Raw genomic sequence first — 20,887 nt, 5'->3', positions numbered from 1 at the left:
TTCCCTCAACAGCTCCCAGCTTCTCTGGATCACGTTTAAAGCTATTAATGTTACATCGCTGACCTTTGACCACTGTAAACACACCAGCTGGTACACAGAGATCCTCAGGCAGACGTGTCTTGTCTCTCCTCCTTACGTTTTACCAAGACGCAGCGTTTGCAGCGAGATCAAAGATGAAGCTGCGTGAGGACGCAGCTGTTCATGTGCTTGTGTCACACGGTACACAGCGGGAATTCAAATGCGTATGTGCTCTCAGAGCACGGCAAGGATTTAAAGGCTTCCAATTTCCAGATCACTGAATTAAAATGAAAAAGAAGACCTGAATGCATAAGCTGTTCACAGCAGGCTGAATGGTGACCTGATATTTTAAATGTGTCATAAAGTCCCTCGTTTGAAGCACACGCGGTACCAGTTAAGCATTGGTTTAGAAACGTCTCACAACAGCGCCCCCTAGCATTAGTACTCCCACACCACAAAAGGCTGTTGCGGCAGTTTAACCACAGAAATGCATGAGCTTGAGAGTGGAGGTCAGTTTGGGTCAAGTAGGCATCAACTCGTGATGAGCGGATGAAGCTTCATGAAGCTTCAACTTCAGATGAGCTCGATAGGTGGCGCTGTAGCTGGTGACGTGAGGTGTCACTAAAATTGCTGGTCAGAGCCAAAGGTTATAGAGCAGAGAGTGCCATCTGGTGGCCTCGAAAAGAAAGGAACGCTAAGTCATTTATTTTTCTCTCAGTTTTTCACCACAGGATGAAACCCACAACATGACAAAGCACTTTTGATACTTATCAAAGTGTGAAAACACACACCCAGTCCAAGTAACTAGATGGACTTGTTGATAAGTGGTTGTTTAATCTTTGCAAAAATAATTTGCAATAAAATCAAGGATGAGATTCTGGCTTAAGTTATTATTAAAGTAGCGTTTGTGGCAACTAGACGGTCATGAAACATCTAACTCCAGAACCACAGGGATCAGGTTTGGCCTTTAAATCTCTTAGCTCACCCAACAAGACTGGAAGTCATATATTATCCTCCAAAATGTTTGTCATTATACCAAGCAATAACAAGTTATAATATGCAAAGTCATATTTCTGAAGTTTACTAAGACAGCCCTGTGTCACCTGGAGGCCAGCTCCTTGGTTGAACATCCAATGGGCTACAGGAGGTCAAATCTGAGCTCGCTTTTTGACATTAGTGCAAGCAAACAAATGACTGAACATCACAACGGTTTCAAAGCCTTTTTCATAATTGTGTCATTATTGTTAATTACCACTGAGCGTGCTCATAAGGAGCCAGTAATCCAGATGTTTCTAGTCAGCAGATGCACTAAATGTGTTTACAAATCACTGTTCATGTGAACAACTATTCACACCTGAATAGACAGTGTACAATTGTCATCTATTTTGAGAGTGATTAAGCTTCATGAGTCAGTTCTGATGTCAAGAATAAACAGTCCTAACCAACTAGACTGTACTGCCCTCTAGTGGACAAGATATGAATGACACGATCTCAGCAGATGGGTAACATTTGTAGAAGTTAATTTAAACCCCATGTACAAGCAACCAGAAATATTTTCCAGAAATATATATCAAAATACATGTATAAAAAAACAACGCTCATACAGTGTGAGTGATGCGGTGAGGTTTTGTTTTGTCGACCCTCCATGTTCTTGAAAATTCTTCCTCGCTCGAATAAAAAGGAGAATGGTGTACAACACAATTTCCATTTTAACCTACAGAGGTTGAATTAAGTTACTTACCTATGTATATACTGATTTTCTGGTTGTGGTAGAAGACTTGCACATGACTTTAGGAAGTCATCGCCTTGCTGGGAGTGATGCCGGTACGTCCGGAGGCCTCTGTGGGTTCCAGTCCCCCCAGACACAGACACACAGACAAACAAGCTAGGTCTATATGGCACTTCAGACTTCTGTTAAAGGATCTTGGTCTGCGATGGGTGAAAAACAAAATGTTTTAAGTGGGAAAAAGTCTGACATGCTGCTCAAACTGCAGCCCGAGTTGATCGACCGACATGAGTTTCCGTCCCTTTTTAATAATGTAATTACTCTCCCCACAGTTCCCTTTTTTGTGGCGGCAGCATCCTGTTTTATCAACAGCAAAAGAATCCCGAGACATCTGGGTCAGTATCATTTCAGAAGTCAAGTCAGGACTATCCCAGTTAGGTCCACTGGATCATCACTGGACATGCTAGGTTAGCTTAAAGCATCTATTGTTCAGTCTTCTACAGTCGGAAAACAAATGCAATTGACACGTTTGGCGGGTTTAATTGAGATCTTTAATTTAAAAGGATGAAAACATCAAACAAAGGAACAATAGAAGCTGTGGAAACTTCTGGACGTGACACTGGGGAACGAGAGCTTGAACTACAGAGAGGGGGACCTCGGTGATTCGAGGCAGTGTAGCACCACTGTAGTTTTGATTCTGTTCAGCCTCTTCTGTATGGTCAACCGATATCAAGGAAGGATGGGTAACAGAGAGAGTAAACTCAGGAAAAAAACAAAAAAACAAAGCTCGCCTGGAACAGTGTTGGTACAGACAGCGTTATAAGAAGCAGACAATGATGGGACAACTGAGTGTGACTCAGTTTACAGAACTAAAAAAAAAAGATGTCCCACACACGAATCCACATGACCATTTGGCTCTTTTTCCTAAACGCAATATTTACACGCAATTGTACAGACATTAGAACTGAATATCTGTTTGAGGATGATCCAGCCATCCTCCCAAAGCCAGTTCTGGCCCAGTGACCAGCACCAGTCAGAGATTTACATGTGTCTTGATGAGTGGTGGGTAAGTATGTCAGAATATAAAACATAGGAAGTCTCAAGTCACTGTCTGTTTAGAAAACCTGGTTTGGTTTTTGCATCTGAAAATGTAAAAATAGAAAAGGTGGACACTGTACATGCTTAAGGTTCAGGAGGTCATTTAGCCGGACAGCACAGTGGTGGGTGGACAAGTATCCTGCTCCATCATCATCATCATCATCTTAGTTTCATTCTGACATCATCATTGCCAAACAAGGATATAAAAGCATGAAAAAAGCAGCGACAGGTGGAGCGCAGAGCATTGGAGGGAGGGCTGAGAAGAGCCCAGTAACATCATGACTTCAGCTACCATAGTGTTGAGTAGATTCTTGCCAGGACTTGGTATAATTCTCACAGCGCAACTGAGAACATATCTTAAGTCTGAGAAATAGCACCAAATTATGACAAATGACGGACAAAATTTTGAGCTGTGGAAGAAATTGCTTGAATTTCTGGCAACAAGTCAAGACATGTTTTTAAACCTTAGCAACTCTTCTTACATCATGTCCCAGGATTATTCAGCTGCCAGACAACTGTTTCATTATTAAACCGTGTTTTTGGTGGTTTGTGCAGCCGACTTCCTGAATGTGCACTCTAATGCTAAACTCTAAATGAATCCGCTTCCATAACTAAAACGGCTTTTCAAGAACGAGGTAAACGTCTTCTTTGACTTCCAGAACTGGTACAAACTCCATGCAGGCCATAAGGAATGTTTCTTTTGGGTGGTTCATGGCTTAGTTGTAGTGTGACAGCACCAGAAATGTGTGAGGCAGATTTGTGCGTTTTGTGTGACTAATTAAATGTTAGTCAAACGTTCATACCACAAGAGCCTCATCCTCTTTGATGCCCTGCTCTGCACTTGGGTTGGCTCCACTTCCTCCAAATAAATCTGGGACGTTGCAAATAAGGCCGATACTTCTGTTTGAATCTTGGAAACTAAAGCTTGTCCCAGATGAATGAGAAGCAACAAAGTCACCTGATCCCTTTTCATGATCCTGCTTTACTTGAACCAAAACTTTCGAAAACGTCTCACGGTAAACCTGCCAACGCAGCACAACAAGAAGGGCAAACAAGAAATTCGGAGCTCTGATTGAACATCCAGCAAATAGGAAAAGTTGCCAGCGTAAATGCAGGATTAAAGGTTGTGTATATTTGTGCTGTATAAATATAGGACTTCCTCTTTGAATGCATATTAGTAGAATTGAAAAACTTGAATTTGAGCAAGAGTTAAAAACAAATATATTTTGACACAATTACCTGAGTGATTCAGACCATCTGTGCGACATCTTTCACTTATATCATCCATCTTCCTCACGCCAGTGTTCTCACCAGAAGTCTCAGTTACAGTGTACCAAGGTTCACAGTTCCAAAGAACTCCATAAAAACAGACTACGTATTAACATGAAAAAGAACAAGGCCAATAAAAACAGTTCCGTGTTGACCTTAAAGTTTTAAAAACTGTCAGAACAGAGTATTCCAGTCTCTGGTTGCTTCCATCAAATGTCTCTGTCCATGGCCGATCCAGTCTTCTTGATTGTTAAAAAGCCGACCACAAAACCAACATTCAAACGTCACCGGTTTTTCGCAACCGTCCGACAAGGTGTCCACCACCTCGTACTTCTTTTTGCTTTTTTTCCTCAACTTCATTTTGAGGACAAAACGTTCTCTGACCGCACTGTGGACTGCGCGAGGAGTCGGACCACTCCTTTGAAACGGACCGCTTTCTTTCAAGGACTTCTCAAAAGCACTGTGATCACTGAGCGCCTGCACGGTTTTCTTGGACAGGGAGACCGACATGACAGCGCCTCTGTGTCGGTTCACCATCTTCATGATGTTCACAACTTCAGGAATGTCAGCATCGGGATGGTTTAGCACCACAACTGGTTGATATCTACGAGGGCATTTCAGCGGTTGTACCGACGAAAACGGGGCAAGTCTCAAAGTTCTTTCAACATCTTTGGCTGTGGGCGTCCATGACACTGCAGCGTCCTTTTCAGGCAGCACTTTGTTCGCTAACCTCCTGGACTTCTGGGCTGTGTGTGGAGGTTCGTCAAACAGTGTTGTTCTGTGCCGCTTCCTTTGGCTTGGAGGTCGGATAGACCTTGGAGCTAGAAGAGGTTTCTCTGTTTCACACGGTTTCAACTTCACTACCAAGCGAGGTGCTGAAATGGCAGACTCCTGGGTATTAGGCTTTTGCACGGATATCATTTGTTTTAGAGTACTATTTACATTTGGATTCATTTTGTTTGCCAGAAAGAAACATTTGGTTTGAGGTCCATTGGCAAACAACACAGGTTCACCATTGGACGCTGAAGACACACTCTTCAGTAAGCTTCCTGCAGGTTTGACAAGTTTATATATGACTTTGTTTGCATTGCCTTCACTGGTGTGACTGCCCTGTGGCCCCGAGGTCGGTTCTTGGATCAGTTGCTCGCCTGATTTGGACGGTGAAAAGTACCGAAGCAAGAATCTCTGGCGACCGGTCTGTGTGCTACCCGGCTTCTCTGCTGGGGACACTGGCATGGCTAAAACTTGACCAGAATTGAGTGGTAGTTGGCTACTTGCAAGTCGAAGTCCACCACTACTTTGGGCCTGAACCAGTGGGACAGAACTTTGCAACAAAAAGCAGGTTTTCGGAGTCATGGCTGTCTTGTCTGAGGAATTTGCATGTGATGCACTTGAAAGAATTACTGGACCTTTCAACCCTGAGCTTTTGATTAGGTAGTGATTCGAGGAGCTTCCTTTTTGGACTTTCCCTTTTTCAGCAGCTCCTACTTTTGATGTCCAGACTCCAACCCGCTTGTCTCGATTTGAAGTGCCATCAGAAGAGTCGCTGGATTGTTTCAACCCAGGCTTCATGTAAGAAATATTAATCTGAGGACTGGATGAATTGGTGAGCAGTTTGAAGCCCGGACTGGAGTTGATTTGGACAGGCATTGCAAACTGATTCTCGCTTGTCCTCATGAGGACCGGCCTGTTCCCTTCAGGAAGCTGAAGGATACGAAACAATGTTTTTGTTTGTTTCAAAGAGTCATTAGAGGAGGTTGTGCTTTCCTTACTTGGCTGTTGAGAAATGACGTCATCCGATTTTTGTTTCATAGACTCAACCACAGACGTTGAACTGATCCCAGAACTCAAATCTTTTTGGGATATAGGAATGGTGTCTTCCTCGACTTTGATTATATTAAAGTCTTGAAAAATTGTCTCTTGATTTTCCTCCGCATAAACATCTCTGCATTCACCCCCTTCAGCGTGACAAGCACTGGATTTATCATTGGCGGAACTTGGTGTGTCGGCTCCCTCGTCTCCTTCCACGACAGACTCTGCAGAACTCAAGTCAGATTCCGAAGACTGTCTGGTGGACGATTTGTTGGCGTCAATTGCCTCTTTGGAGTAATTGTGAAAAGAAAACACTTCTTCGGACACATTGGTCATTCCAGAGGAGCTTTCTTTGGGATCTAATGAATTGGACGAGGTTGACAGAGGACTACCGGGAGTTACCATTTGCTTAGATTTGTGGTTGATGTGAGAGACTTCCAGTGCCTCCACAGACTTCTGTCGTGTCCCATCTTCAGAGGAGACTGATAAATCATTAACATCCTCATAACTGACATTTTGTCTGAAATAACTGGGACCTAATGAGTCGTGAGAACAACTTGGAGTGTCAACAGAACTGGCAAAAGTATTTTCTACCGCTGATTTGGGGGGATTATCCAACTGACCTTTCTCCAAGCATGCGGCTTGGCCAGACTGACTATGGCTTTTCTCATTCTCAATTGTCAGTGGACTTTTAACTGTATTAGTTGGTCGGCAGTCTTCTATCAAACGCATGTTGGAATCAAAGTTGCAAACCGTCGTTTCTTCTTCCTCAGTTTTCACTTTGACTGCCATGACCTCGTCTTCTGCCAGCAAGCTCGAGCAGTCTTTCGGGGAGACAACAAAACTCTGAGTTACTGAACTGCTATCGGAGGATTCGCCGTTTTCCAAAATGACTGGAGATTTATACGAGCACGACTTTGGTGTTGAGGAAATTGACTCATCGACTGCAGATGCGCTGTTACTGCTGACCTCTGTTTTTGAGATTACTCTGAGAACTATATGTTTTTTTCCATCGACCATCTTGATCCCCATCACCTTTGTGGTACAGTTTGGGGGAAGCGATATTTTATTCTTTACCATAACAACCTTAAGTCCATTAGAGGCGTTTTGACTTGGGTCAGAGCTTATCTGGTGATCGCGTTCCTTCAACACTACTTGTCTTGATTGGTCTGCATTATTCGACATTCTGGTCCGGTTTCTGAGGTCCCTTTTTGCCAGTGTACTATTATTAAATTTGTGGTTTTCTTCCAAAGCTAGCTCACGGCGGATCAGTCTGCCATTTGGGGTGGGAGAATTCTCAGACAGCATATTCCATTTCGACACCTGCTGATGCTCCTGCGATTCACTAGTCTTTTTCAACAGGTTTTTTGCAGTTGTGGATAAATTCAAATAAGTGACTCCATCTTCCACAGTTCCATTTACATACATCTCCTTCTTATGAACAGCAACCATGTGTCTTTTGAGGTGGTCACTGCGCATTGTACCATACCCACAAAACTGACACTTGCAGGGGAAAACCTCGCTGTGAGCGTTCATATGTTTTTTGTGATCCTCCTCGTTCAACTCAATGTTCCCACATTTTGAACACTTCCAAGGCCGTTCATTATGATGATGGATGTGTTGGACAAAGGTACCGGCATCCACTGTGGTAAATTTGCACCAGTCACAGAAAAACTGTCCATTCAGACTGTGGCTGACAAGGTAGTGTCGGGTGAGCATAAGCAGGGAGTACTGGACGCCATTATTACACAGTTCACATGTGACCAGTGTATTCCTGTGCTCCAGCCGATGCCGTTGAAGATCAGCGAACTCATTTGTAACAAATTCACACAGGTCGCAGGGGTACGTGGGGAGGATTCCTTTGTGGGTCCCTTCAAAATGTTTGAGAAGATCATTGGGGCTGTAGTTTAAATTATCGTTACATATAGAGCATCCAAAACTCAAAATCTTCCTTGATGACACAGCTCCTTGCTGAATTTTACAGGGGACCTTAGTAAAATTGGTCTTTTCCTTCCTTGTGGCACTTCCGTTTTCTTCCAAAGTGCTGAAGACCGAACTGCCTGCTCCCTCTTTAAATGGCCTCAGAAAAATGTCCTTGACACCATCCTCTTCTTTTGAGGTGGGCTTGCGTTTCTTCCCAGAATCATGTTCCATATTTAAAATCCGATCTGGGGGGGAAGAACACAACAAAGACAGTTAAGTAAGAAATTGCAGGTAATGTAATACTAATGTAAATAATGACAGTAAATTACAATTCTACTTGCGATCTTCTCTTAAAAAGAGACTCCCCTAAATTAAGTTCAAGAAGTTGATCATCATGCACTTTGACTGAAAGTAGGTGTAGGATATAGTTACAGAGCACTGTACGATTTATCCAAAGGCAGCCAGGGATACATTTTAGATGAAAAATAAATTATTCTGAATGAAAAACTGAAACAACAGAGCATGTCATATCAATTCTAATTATTAAAATGTATAATATGGTGAAATAGATTAAACTAAAAAGTGGCAGCAAGTTGTCACCTGTACGCTGGTGTCTTTGTTTACTTTTAAGTGTTGATTATAAATTTTTTTATTACAGTGCTTTTTTTTTTAAAACAAAAACTTATATATATATATATATATCGACATCAATAACTATCATTTATTGGCTGGGACAGAAATATAAATATCAGACATCAGCATCAACCAGATTTTTTGCATCAGTGCATATACCTAGACTGTTGTAAAAGCGTGTCTAGTAGCATAATAACTAATAAATCAATAACTTGATTCCAATACAGATGGAAATAAACATGAAAAGACATTCACGCACATTCAGCTGAAACACATGAAATGTTGGAAATGGCAGGATAGATTCCGTGTGTAAAAACTGTGAGCAAGAAAGTTAGTTCTAACATGCCCATTTTGCATGTGAATTCGTGAGCACAAATATGGTGAATAACGTGTCAACAGTCGTAGGGGGGTGAGTTTCATTCTCTCATTAGCCAGAGACTTATCTCAAAGCTCATTGACATGGCATTGAAAGAGCAGCCTCTACATCCTCTTACTGTCTTCAGACAAGCATTTCTATCGACCTTGTCTCATACGCCTATCAGGCACAAAATATTTTGTGATATATGTCATTGTTTTATTGCCCAGCACTACTAACAATGAAAAGCAAATAGTTCAATAAGTTACCTGGATTCTTTTCAGACACCTAACATGTAGATGTTACCACTGGACAAAAGAGGGAAGTGAGCCCACAGTGTCTGAAAAAAAGAGGAAAAACCATATATTACTGGGTTGTTCGCCAGGGCTTGCTGAAACTTTACAGGGTGATGCATCAGTCATATCGATCATACATTATACTGAGTTGGAGAGCGTGGTGCATCGTCGCAGTCTCGCCATGTTCACGTGTGCAATTGCAATGCAGCGAGTTTATCGAGTTTATCGAATTTATCGTGAGATGCAGAACTGTCATTGTGGCGATAGCATTTGGCGGTATATCATGAACGACAAGTTATCGCCCATCCCTAATACGCGTGATTAAAAATGGTCATGGACTGTTTGTCCCTCTTCCCTCTGGCAGGAGGCTGCGGTTGTTCCAGACCAGAACCTCCCGTCACAGGAGCAGCTTCTTCCCCTCGGCTGTCAGACTGTTGAATTCGTGATCAGTCTTTGTTGTTTGTGGGTTATATAATTATTTATTGTTTCTGTTTATTTTATTTTATTCATGACAGCACTTTAATCCAAAGGACTTCCCTAGTTTCTGGGATCCCCACCAGGCTTTTAGCTGGGGGGGGCGTCTGGCCTGAACTGCAAAACGTGAAAAATTGGACGCCTGTTTCTCTTTCAGACGGACGCCCTAAATTTTCAATCAGTGCCTGGATAATGCCATAATCGGTCTCATCATATTTCTGTGAAAATCAAGTTTCCAAGCAGTATTTTTACTGAATATGATAAATTCCCCGCGTCTCAACCCTGCGCCGGCACAGGAACCTTAGCCACTGTGGACGCCATTTTGTTATTCACATCCCACGATTTGCAACACTGCAACACTCGCATTTTTATTGGTCGATGCGTCATGGAAGAGCGACGCTATCAGTTGGCTGTTCAACATGATTACAAGAGGAAAAGTCTGGCAAGTTCAAGACTTTAAACAATCGTTTACAAAACAAACTGAAAGTCTTTAGATGAGCCACATGGCGACAACGCTGTATGAACCCCAGTTGCCCAGCTCATATAGCGAGAACTGCACTGGGGAGTTCATGCAGCGTTTGCCGAACAACATATGAACAACTTGTACATACACTTGTTGCATGTAAAGGCCATAAAACAATTTTGAGTGAAAATCGAAAAAGACGAGACAGACAACACTTGGCTTCTTCCTGAAGGAAAAACAGGTCAGAATTGTTTTCTTGTTTGAATATTTAAATGTGTGAAAGTTCAGAAAACCATCACAGATTCACAGCTGATACAACTCTGTGCTTGTCTTGCATCACTATACGAAAGAAGATGAACAAAACTGTTGACCAGATAGCATGTAGTAAGGGAAATAATTATTATTTTAATTAATCAGGGTCAGTTATCTGAAGAAAAGAGTCCCATCCCTTGATCAGATCCGGAGAGCGAGGAAGAGGCTCCATCACCGCAAAAGAAGAAGTGGATTTGCTGATTTTGACTTTGGAGCTGCTCGAGAAATATACCTCCAGACCCCCAGGCGTCAAATATCAAAATATCATTTATGATATTTGACACAATGTGTTTGGTTTTATAAAATTATTTTTGTACAAATATATGTTCACAGTGTCTTTTTTTATTTACACAGCAAGTTATATTAGTGGACAACATTCGTCCTGGTGTGTTGTGGAGTGGAATGGGCTGGGTGATGGAGTTATGGGTTGAGGGCGGGGCACGTGGGCGTGGCCATGGACACTGTTTCAAAATCCTAGCTAAAAAGCCTGATCCCCACTGACCATGGCAATAAAGTTGTTTCTGACTCTGAAAAAGTTTTTTGAGCATAAGAGGGACATATGTTAAGGAAAAATTGTGCATTGAAAAAAATTTAACCAGCACTCAGTCACTGAGAAAGCTTGACCCTCTGTTAACACGGCACAGTAAACACTAGTGAACCATTGTTTGAACTGCATAGTTAAAATGAATCGATGAATCTGCATATCTGTACAGTGCTCTGCGCCGCTTCACTTCTAGTCTTTGAGAGTGCTTCCCCAAGTGTGCAGCGGTGTTAGTCGGAGCCTTCACGCCGCTGTTGGGCTTGAACTTGACAATGGAACAGCTCATTCAGACAGGAGGTTAGATGGTGGATCTGGTAAATGCCCAATGTAAAACATTACGAGTAGATATCCAATCACACTGAAGCAATGACGTGAAAGCAGAGGTGGGGACAAAAACCGTTAGATGAAAGATGATCTCACTTGATTGAGAGGTTGTGGCGACACCACATACAGCCTGTGCAGAACTATGAATCAAAGTGGTTTGTGTCATGAAGCGTGTTATCAGTCTGTTTTGATGTTTACTCTTTGTTTTGATACGTTTAATACGTGAAGTGGGATTTCATCTTTAAAAAGAGAGCCCTTTTCAGATGGTGTAGCAGCCCTCATTCAAGCCGTGGTGGTGCACCACACACTATAGTCTATATGTGGGGGGAAAACCTGGATTGGTCGGGTGATTTCGTGACTACAGCCTGGTTTTCCTTTACATCCGTTTCTATCCTGTCACCAACCCTACCACGTTCACGTCACAAATAAACACGAGGCACAAGGCACTTTGTCATTGGCTGAGGGTGAAGCCCAGTGGGTTTGTGAATTAAATGTGATTTGAATTTATTGAAAAATTAAATCAGACACGGGTGAATCGAAATCACGATTTTCTCATGCAGGCCTACCGTGAAGGTTAATCCTAATATCAGGTCTACTAATGTCAGTTTGAGAGTTTCTTGAATTCAAATATGCTTAAACTACAACAGTGATCCAAATTACCCCAGACTCTCCATGACTGTCACATGCCTATGTCGGCTGTCAAACACTGTGCAGCTGGAGAGCACGGCACATTGTCATGGACAAATCCAATGCTGAGTACGTCGTGCACTTACGTTTATCAAATTGCATCTACTTGCACTGCATGACTGAAGATTATGTTAGGAATTCCATGACCCATGAGCGATCGACAAAGATTTTGCACCAAGAAGTGCTAAGCCAATAAACATGTCTGTAAACACGTTCATAACATGACACATGGAATACAAAACACACACACAAACATTTGTATTAGTATCCTTGGAGGGACATTGTGATGTTTCTTATTGCCATAAAGCTTTCCCCAGCCTCTCACCCTAAACCTAACCATCCAAAACAAATGGCTCACCTTAACCAGGATTCTGAACCAAACTGAAACCCAATTATAATGACCTGGTTATTCTGAAGTCTTCATCTTCATTTTGAGGCTTCACCTCGTGGAGTCCAGCCAAATGTCCCCAAAAAGTCAAATGGTCATCACAAGGATAGTGTTTTGTCAAGAATTGGTGGCCACAAAGTAGGATAAACAAGCCCACACACACATACATTCATTCATATAGGTGCACAGGCAACAAATTTTGTTTTTAGTCAAAATGCCAAGCCACAACGCAACATAAGCCAAAAGACTCAACAAAACATTTAAACACAATATCAGATCACATCATATCATAAGCAAAGCCTGGAGCAGGCCGTGAAACACTGACAATATGGTTATAATAATTATATTAAGCTGCCGCATGTGTTGCAGTTACAATACCTGTGAAAAGAAATAGAACAGCGTTTTATCAACTTCAACCGGTGTTCATTTAATTCATGTTAATTTACCGATCAAATATTTTTTTAAACAAACATTTACTACTTTGTTCTATCCTCAAAATATTTTTTTTTCCAGGGTTCTCATCTAAATTTTCCCCCCAAATTGGCAGTCTCTCCAAATTAATTGTTCAATTCAATTCAACTCAATTCAAAATTACTGTTTTAAAAAAAAAAACCAAACATTCTTTTTCACACTACGGGGAACATTTTTGCAGATCACTGTCAAAATTTGCACGTTATGGCTGTTCTTTTTCTAAACAGGTACAATCTTGCAAATATTACCAATATTATGTATTAATGTTACCAATCAAAACTGAAAGAAATACTGATTAGACTTGCAGGAAGAAAATATGTTTTTACATAGAAAGAGAATATCAAATCGATACCAAAACATCAGTCGTGAATATACATGCCGTTTCTACGCCGACTCGACAGGGGTAGTATTACACGTGAGCGCAATGAGCTGTCCAGTTTTAAAGGAAATGGTGTGACAAAGTGCAATAAAACACATCACTTTTTCTTATCAATAACCAGGTAGATGAATTTGCGCGAGTACATACTTAAAGGAGCATGAAAGCCGAGACATGCAAACCTGGCAAAACTAGAAGACAGTCACCTCAACTTGTTTCAAGAATTCAATGTGAGCAATTTTCAGTTTGTTGTCACTCGTGTCAAAAACTCTTCCATACATTCACTTATTTCTGCAAGGGGCCTGATCATTAGCAGTACAGGCTTCGAAAATTTGCTCACTCGCACGCATTTTGTTCATGGATAGTTTACAAAGCGTGACACAACCGTCATATAACACGACATTCGGGGATGCTACATGACGGTCACTGAACTTGTCATTTGAATGTTGTTTTTTTCAGGACCAATCTGATGAGAATCAGGAGTCACAACAGGTCACACACTCAAAAATCCCCTTTTGAAAGGAAAACAAAAAAAATAGTAAAGTAAAATCGAGCTTTTATAAGATGTTCAAAATGCACATCAAGTTGTGTTTGTTGTTTCAAATTATTATTAATAATTCTTTTTTTCTCCAGCAGGGACTGCAGGAATGTAGTATTGTGACAACCCTACATTGTACAGTAAACCATAAGGCTTGTCCACACAATTCACTAACGTTCTACAAGAAATATACTAAGGTGTTTTCGGTCACTGAAGTCACATGTTTGTGAGACCATTACAATGGCACATACAGGGCTGCATGTGTACAACATCGCTTGCAAAGAAATCACAAATTATGTCTGTTTTTGTTTTTAATAGGCAAGGAAGGTAAGGTAAGGTAAAGATGTTTTTTGCATGCACATAACTAACTAGATACTTTTTAAATATACACTGAGGGGAAAAAACCAAGTCAGGATCTGACAGTTGTGTGCCAAACATCAAATTGTTTGAACAAATCATTAGGACGTGGTTTATTACCATTCAATAGTAATAGTTACACAGTAGCAATCGGTAGAAAACATTGAAATGCATCTGTTGTCCTATTCCCGTGATTTAAAAGACAAATCATAATAATAAACTTTACATATGTACTGAGCAAATATCTAGTTGCTATTAAGTTTCCATGCTCCAAGTTTCTCTCTATTCAATTTTAACTAACTACAACTGTTTCGTAGCGATTAATACACTAAATAACAAGCTGAGAAAATGAACATCAACATACAGAAGTAAACATTTACAACAAGAGGGCACTCCAAAAATGATTTTCTCAACATCACTTCTCATAACTAAATTAAACTTCTCACTTGACTACCAAACAAACAGACGTGATAGTAAGTGATTCAATCCAGACATGTCTCTTATTGAACAATGTATTTGCGAGGGACAGTGAGATGCAACCGTAGAGACCAGGTGAGAGCACACTCATGTTGCTGGAGTGAACTTGTTTTAAAGGACGAGCCGATATGAAGCAGCAACTCGTCAAATGCATTCACTTTCCCAACTGACTTTGTAAGTTCAGCTGTGCGAAAGCATGAAAGACAGACCACAATATTAGCTCAACGCTCCGCGTTAACTAGAGACGATGTACTCGTATCTTCACGCGAAATGACAAAAACAAGTCGATTTTGGATTCGGATCGCGACACTGTAAGTTAAAAGCTGTGGAGTTTAATGAGCACTTATCTTCCATCCAAATAACACCCAACACCTACGCCAAGAGCGTCAAAGTTACACAATGTCTTTCGTTCCTTACCATGAACTCGTCGACAGATCCGTCCATGTCCCATTAAAGTCCGACATCATTCGAAAAGAGGGTGAAGTATGAGAGAACACCCAGGCAGTAACACTCGCCTTCCTCCGGCGGCCATGACACTCCATCCGGGTCCTGGCGAGCTCTTGACTATCGTGTGGAAGCGGATGAATATGTATCGCTTGTTCAAGACGAAACTAGTGCCAACGCTGGCAGTTTTTAGCGTCAAAAATCCCGGAATAAAGTTGTTCTATCACGCAACGGCGACGTTTGGCGCAACATTCCTCGGTCGTTATTGTGCTTTGACGATGTTTTACGTCATTGTTGAGTTTGACTCAATGTGTGTGTGTGTCTGTGTGTGTGTGCGCGCTGGCAACAATGTGGAAGAAGAAGGAATGAGCAGCAATGGCGGATGTACGCCATTTCCTTTAGAGTGTTCAGCGTGTAGTTTGGTGGGTTTTAGTCGAGGTGAGGCGTAAATAGCCTTCAGTTCTACAGAGGCATTACTGTTTCACCTTGCCCCAGGAATTGTGCAGTTCCTTTTCTGACATGTATTTAGAAATGGGCAGTTCTGTGACACAGCAGCAATAAATAAAATGGAGGATGTGTTGCCTCATCACTCAACACTGACATTGTAGTGTTTCACATCAGTTCTATTAATAGCCCCCAGTGATCACCACCTTCAGAGGGACGTGTTCTTTTCAGTCTTCATGACTATCATGGCTTTTTAGGATGGCACACTCAAATATTTATACCTGCCTTAGGTCTACTAGTTTTGCTCAGACTTTGTTGTTTACATCCCATTGGGACATCATGTGTGTATAGTCATAGTTTAATGATTTAGATACTTGCAATTTGTCAACTAATATTAACAATATATCAGGTACATGGAGCTGACTCTGAACGTGTGTATGAAAGTGATTCCAGAATGAGTGGATTTTTCCTAAACAAAAGTCTTTTCCACTGAAATGACGCATATGTTTACGCATATATGAGGCATAATAATGTTGCAGACACCTAAATATTAGGAAGTCAGTTAGACGTGAAATAATGTTACAGGCATGTGACACTCCTGTTTATTGTGATCATACAGACTACTCTTTTTTAGCTGAATCATTTTGACAATTTACTCAGAGTGCATTTTCAATTATAGAAATGCACTATTGTTGCGTGACAAAGCTGATACTTAACCAATGAGGGGCATTGACAACTGGCACATTAGTCATCGACTTATAATTAACTGGTCTCTGCTTTGATTTTAATCAACAACAACAAATTAAAAGGCTGCATTTCACGTTGTCAAAGTGATTTTCAATCCAAACAATATTAAAATAAAGCCCAGTGGGTTGGCCGATCTCTGTGTACCTTCCCTTGGTTACATAACCAGACTCCACAATAAGCAAAGTTGTACATGAATAGTTCATTCTGAGCAGATATTGTTGAACACTGCCATTATATAATACTTTTTATTCACATCTATAATTTTTATTTTATCATTCCCCGTGAGAGACGAGACTGAATTGTCTCATTGAATTGATATATTGTTGTTACATTGTGTCGTGTGCCACTCTGAGCAGTGACCACACTCAGTCTTGCGTAAATCCACGTGGTGGAAAGAATAAAAGCAATCCAATCTAATCTAATCTAGTGAATGTTAGAGCGCCTCCATCCTCCCCATTTTCTCAATGGGCTCCAGACCTCTGCACCTTGCTATATAAATGATAGGGCGACGCAGATGAAAAACCATTTCATCAATCCACCAATGTTTCCACAATGCAACAACCACATAAAGAAAGCCTTGACTTGGCATGGCATGAAAATGACATGAAACAGAACGGAACAGAGTCAAATCTCACACACTACTAGAGACGCTTTGTATCAAAATACATTTTAAAGTTATACATAAGTTATATCTCAGAAAATGACTCAAATATCACTAAAGTGTTGAGTGCAGCTCAAACAAGCCTCTTTGTTCATAAAAACCTAGCTGACTTTTGTGTCATCTTGTTGATGCATTTTTACACGTAAGGTAACAGCGAAACCGTGTGATGTTACGCCATCCCACGACTAAGTGAGTCCAATAACTAATAACACAGCTAGTAACAAATTCTAATAATATAACACAAGATCTGGAGACATGGCCAGCTAGAAGGTTGCGGCTTCAATTCCCGGGTCGGTGGCATTACTGCATGGAGTTTGCATGTTCTCCCAGTGTTTGTGGTTTTTCTCCAGACACTCCGGTTTCCTCCCACAGCCCAAAGACATGCTCACTTAATTGGACATCCTAGGTGTGCATGTGTGTGTGAATGGTGTGTGTGTGTGTGCCCTGCGATGGACTGGTGACCTGTCCAGGGTGTATTCCCGCCTCTCGCCCAATGACTGCTGGGATAGGCTCCAGCACGCCCCGCAACCCTGAACACAAGTAAGCAGTGCTCAACTGACGATGGATGGATCTGTACTCAAAAGGAATCTGTGAAACGGTGCATTTTGCATAAGCAGCATATTTGTGATTTTTAAAAGTAAATTATTTGGAAATGGACGAGCATGGTTCTTTCACACTTTTACACTTACATTTTTCACACGTTTATTTTTAGGTGACGTTTCCTCATGCACTGTCGACAACCCTTAAAACACGACAAAGCACGGTAGGCCCCAGTCATGTAAATAAATGCCTCTTGTGGTCTTCAAAGAGCAAACTGTACAAAATTTCATGATGAGAGCAAGTGTCAAGAACTAAATGGGGTTGTTGTCAAGAACAAAGCATTGTTTTGTTTTCCACTAATTATTTAAAGAGAACAATTCTATTCTTTAGAAGTTTTTTTTTTTTTACTCAGGTTTAATGATTTGATCTGAATTTAATATGCATGAGGAAAGTACTCTTAGTTACTCTACTTTAATTTGAAATGCATCAGCAGTTGAAGTAATTGACACTTACCTCCCGTCTGTGATGCACAGTCACTTAATACGACCTAAGCACCCACTTTAGATTAGATTAGATGGCCTTTATTGTATTGTGGTTTATTATTTTGTATTTTTATGGCCTGTCTGCGCCTTTTATGCTTATTTTAGTCCTGTTTTCTGTGCTCAGTGTTTTTTGGTAATTGCATATTTCTGACTTCTTATGTTGTTGTTATATATGAAGCTCTTTGGTCAACACTTTTGTGGAAACGTGCTGCGTTTAAATAATATTGACCTTATTTTAGCAGCTCATTCAAAATCATTACTTTCATTATTATCCATGGGACTTTAAAGAAAGGTTAGATTAGATCCCACAGAATTCCACGTGTCACAGCAGCAACAACAAAGCAATTTAAGACATCAAAGGCAGACAGTGAGCAGAAAAAGATGTACACAACGGAACATAAAACACAAAGCACAAACCTCTGGAGATGAGTAGCGTGTGGTTAGAGCAAGGATGTGTGCTTAAATCTCTTGTAAATCTCTGAAGGTCAAAATTCCGACTCCACCATCACTGTTGTCAAATCTTTCCCAACAGTTACTGTTCACTTTTCAGTCTTCATCCCAACCAATCCCCTGGATTTGCCCAGGAATGATGCAGGCTTGGCACCCTCACTACTGCCCCAACTAGACTTCACTAGGTTTGCTCCAATGTTTTTCTCCAGTTAGACCACTGCAAGAGGGGGCAATGAGCAGGGCCTTCAGTCCATTAACCCGCTTTTACAGAGGCTTATGACTGAGATGAATTCTTGAAAATGGTTGCAGAAATGTGGCCTGAAGGTTTTTACTTCAGAAGCAACAAAATCAGATCTTTTACTTTGTTCATATGGTTCTTGTCCCTGTCAGACGCCACCTGCTGATAGTTCTTTCTTGGAGAGTCTTGCAGTCTTGGGCAAGCATGATGAGCACCAGGTTTTTAAAGATGCAAGATTAAAGCATGAGAGGAGAAATATTCCCTCTTCTGAGCGCCTGTCCTGGACATGGTGGCAAGATTCAGTTATTAGGCGACAGATGGGGCTCATGCTGCTGCATGAATGTATTATTTATTTGATGATATTTCACATCAATGCCCATGTGTTACTACCCAAGTAAAATAATGGATACTAACATTTCAAGTGTTGAATGTCATTATTGCCAAATTGTTATTGTCCTGTTGAAAGAGGTTGAAGCAAAGTTCTAGAGACTGGTCAGTGAACCGTTGTGGTGTTCATGGATTTGCAGAACACATGCTTAATACATGTAAGAAGCATTCAAAACGACCAGCTTCTTATTTAACTTTACTGGACACATTTTATGCTGCGCAGTAACTTTTACTATGCAACGAGATCATCATAAATAAAACAATCCAAATGAAAATAAGAAAATAAAAAGAGTCAGAGAAATTAGTTAAGTATGATTCACAGAAGAGTTAGGCTGGTGTAGTGTTAAGAATTGTGAAGTTATGAAGTTAGCTATGTAATAGAGCAACATCGTTTGCCATAATACACATGGTTGCATTGAATTGGTTGGAGGAAGAAAGTTTTTAAATCGGGATGTTCTACACTTTAAACTAGTGTACAGTCTGAGGGGGAGCAGTGTGTGCCGAGGTTGTGGGGTCCCAGGGAATGGAGGCCTTTAAACTGCAGAGAGGAAGAGGGATCCTTGTGCTCTTCTCAGCAATCTTCACCACGCTCTGCTGGCATTAAACGCTTCCACGACTCTGTGATGCAGAGAGCTGGACGCTCTCAACAACGCAGCTGTAAAAGCTGCACGGGTCTGCAAATGTATATTTAAGCCACAAACTTTATCTTCTTCTTCTTCAGCGCCTAAATGTATAGTGGTCCATGAGATCTCCATCTGACCATGACTTTAAGGCTGACATGCAGTTGTTTCTGGTTATCCTCTTTATCAGTCTGTGATTGAGGTGTGTGAATGAGAGGGACCCAAAAACAGTGGCACTGAGGAAAAGACAGGAGGCAGAGCTGGAGGTAGCAGAGATAAAGATGCTGAGCTTCTCTCTGGGAGTGAGCAAGATGGATAGGATCAGGAAGCAGTAGATCAGAGGGACAGCACATGTGGTCAGGTGTTTAGGAGACAAAGTCAGAGAGGCTAGATTGTTTGGGGTGCTAGGGTGCTCACATTCCATGCACACAATGACTTGTCTACAAAATCTTCAAGTTGTTCAGGGATGTTTTCATGGCCAACTTTCACACTTTTCATGGCTCAACCAAACTGTCACACCTGTCAACCAAAGCACATTTTCGCCTGTGTTGGAGCAGCCGTCGTGTATGTACTGTATGTTTGGATCACACTGTTACCACAACTTTACATTTATATAGTGAGTTACAATAATCCTAGAAGTCGGCTCTGAAGGAACATGAGGTTGGGCTGTTATACACGTGAGATTATTGGTTATCTGGATACACTGAGTTTGGTTCAGGAGTCATTAAAGGGAGCAGTGGCAATCAACATTGATGATATAACGGTGCCTGAGATGAAAAGGGAAACCGCTGAGCTACCAAAATCACCAAGCAGAAAGTGTTTTAGCCTGCAACACTGGTTCTAGACAATGGTTCCAACCAGCAGTTTATTTAAGTCAGTATTTGCCAACACAACTATGTGTAATTCAATAGTGCACGCTTGTGGGATCGGGCAGGGTCGGATACAGGACAACTGTCTTGACTTTGGTGAGCTTTTTAAGCATTTTTGAGTTGATATAACAATGAAGTAATAATACTGTAAATGCACGGCCTGCTGCTGCCATCCCTTACAGTACATGCTGACTAAACAGCAAACCAGTACATCTGACCCATAATGACTCTGGCTGCTCGCTATTATTAAGGTAACTGCTTTTATTTTGTTCCGCTCTCCTCTCCTGTCCTCTGTTCATTCCAGCTTCACTTATGGCACACAGGTGGAACTAATGGTTCTGGTGTTAAAACTCAAGAGTGGCAAAGATCCTGCTCGAACTCTAGTTGTTACTTGGATTCTTGAAGTT

The 20,887-nt window shown here is 41.3% G+C and overlaps 1 protein-coding gene across 1 annotated transcript; it reads right to left on the bottom strand.

The window, feature by feature from the left end:
- Nucleotides 1-2,283: 2,283 nt before the first annotated feature.
- si:ch211-214e3.5 (zinc finger protein 518A) lies at nucleotides 2,284-15,283 on the bottom strand. The gene is made up of 3 exons (XM_053866518.1): nucleotides 14,956-15,283; nucleotides 9,104-9,174; nucleotides 2,284-8,091 (listed from the first exon to the last, which is right to left on the bottom strand). Exon 3 carries the CDS (start codon nucleotides 8,075-8,077, stop codon nucleotides 4,286-4,288), a length of 3,792 nt encoding a protein of 1,263 aa, XP_053722493.1. The 5' UTR covers nucleotides 8,078-8,091; nucleotides 9,104-9,174; nucleotides 14,956-15,283; the 3' UTR covers nucleotides 2,284-4,285.
- Nucleotides 15,284-20,887: the final 5,604 nt, after the last annotated feature.

Source organism: Synchiropus splendidus, chromosome 5, assembly GCF_027744825.2.
Source record: "Synchiropus splendidus isolate RoL2022-P1 chromosome 5, RoL_Sspl_1.0, whole genome shotgun sequence".
Taxonomy (NCBI): Eukaryota; Metazoa; Chordata; class Actinopteri; order Syngnathiformes; family Callionymidae; genus Synchiropus; species Synchiropus splendidus.
Note: the sequence above shows the minus strand (reverse complement) of the source record. Positions and strands in the feature narration are given on the sequence as shown.